At 44.6% G+C, this 1283-nt stretch overlaps 1 protein-coding gene across 1 annotated transcript in view; it reads right to left on the bottom strand.

Annotated features, from left to right (window-relative positions):
- Positions 1 to 525: 525 nt before the first annotated feature.
- MILR1 (mast cell immunoglobulin-like receptor 1) overlaps positions 526 to 1283 on the bottom strand; it is a 6917-nt gene continuing 6159 nt past the window's right edge. Inside the window, exon 4 of the mRNA XM_006886406.1 lies at positions 526 to 638. Coding sequence (XP_006886468.1) covers positions 526 to 638 — 113 coding nt within the window. The remainder of the gene's footprint in view (positions 639 to 1283) is intronic.

Genomic DNA, 1283 nt, shown 5'->3' on the forward strand with positions numbered 1-1283 from the left:
GCAGTGCAGCGTCTTGCCACTAGGCCACCAGAGCTCCCTTAAGCAAGAACTCTTCTTAATAAAAATAATGATGGAGAACTTCAAGTTGATGACGGCACAGCATTAAACCAGGGAACTGTGTGACTGCACAAGTCAGAGGCCTGTGAAGCCGTCGAAACAAGAAAGAACTTTGACCAGCAGAGGGAGCTGGTGGCCTATAAGCAAGGAGGTGCCCTGGTTCCAATGGAGAACTTCAGGCTACTTCAAAGGAGGAAGATGGACAATGTCCTGCCTCTTAAAGCTCACTGGCGGGTCAGCGATGCATTGGCTTGGTCTCACCACAATGAGTTGTGAGTTTGAGTTGGCTGGGAGAATATGTGACAGTTGAAGTCTGCATTATCTACCCACACCTTACCCATCTTCCCCCTTTCTTCTCTCTCATCCCATTTCTGAGTCACCTTTCTTCCCCTTTGTCTCCACTGCTCCCCCTGCTATCGGTATCTACCACTCCCAGGGATGGGTAGAATGGACAAGTGCTTAAAGAACTTACTTGCTTTGTTTTCTCAGTAGCCAGTATACCACAATCAGGGCTATTGCTTTTAGCGTCAGTAAAAACCCTGGAAATAGTAGCTGCAGCCAGAGAGGAGAATCGTCTCTACCTGGAAGAGACAGCATTCGTTGATCAACTTAACCATGTAATATTCTCATCTGATGGCATTGAACTGTTAAGTTTTTATGAAAGGGCAGTTAAACTTCTTCCCAAAGTGAGGCCCCAGGAATTGATGGGAACATATTTCAAATGGCAGTATTCTTTATTGTTGTTTATTGTAGTGTTGGAACTGACCCATAGCTGACCTTCAGGCAGGTTTAAAAGGCAGTTAATCGTTCAGGAGGAGGTTGCCCAATTTTCTCCTGCAGAGCAGCTAGTGACCTTGAACCGCTGCTTTCAGGATTACAGGGCAGCTTCTCACCACTAGGCTACCAGAGCTCCCTTAGCGAGATACAAATCAAAGCAATGATAGATCCTCTTACCCTCACAATAAACAACAAATGCTAGGATGTAGCATGTAAGAGAGACTGGAGCTCTCTTACACTGCTGGTGAGAATGTAAAATGGTGCAATCATTATGGAAAAGAATTGTAAGGCACTGCCTTAAAATGTTGAAAACTTAAATACTATTTGATTTAGCCATCCTATGGTTAGGTGACTAGGTCGTGGTACTAGAGATATTGTAGCTGATGTTAGATGGATCTTGGCTGAAAGCAGGGAATACCAGAGGAATGTCTATCTGTGTTTCATTGACT

This window comes from Elephantulus edwardii, unplaced genomic scaffold, assembly GCF_000299155.1.
Source record: "Elephantulus edwardii isolate Elephantulus edwardi_28Jun2011 unplaced genomic scaffold, EleEdw1.0 scaffold00048, whole genome shotgun sequence".
Lineage (NCBI taxonomy): Eukaryota > Metazoa > Chordata > Mammalia > Macroscelidea > Macroscelididae > Elephantulus > Elephantulus edwardii.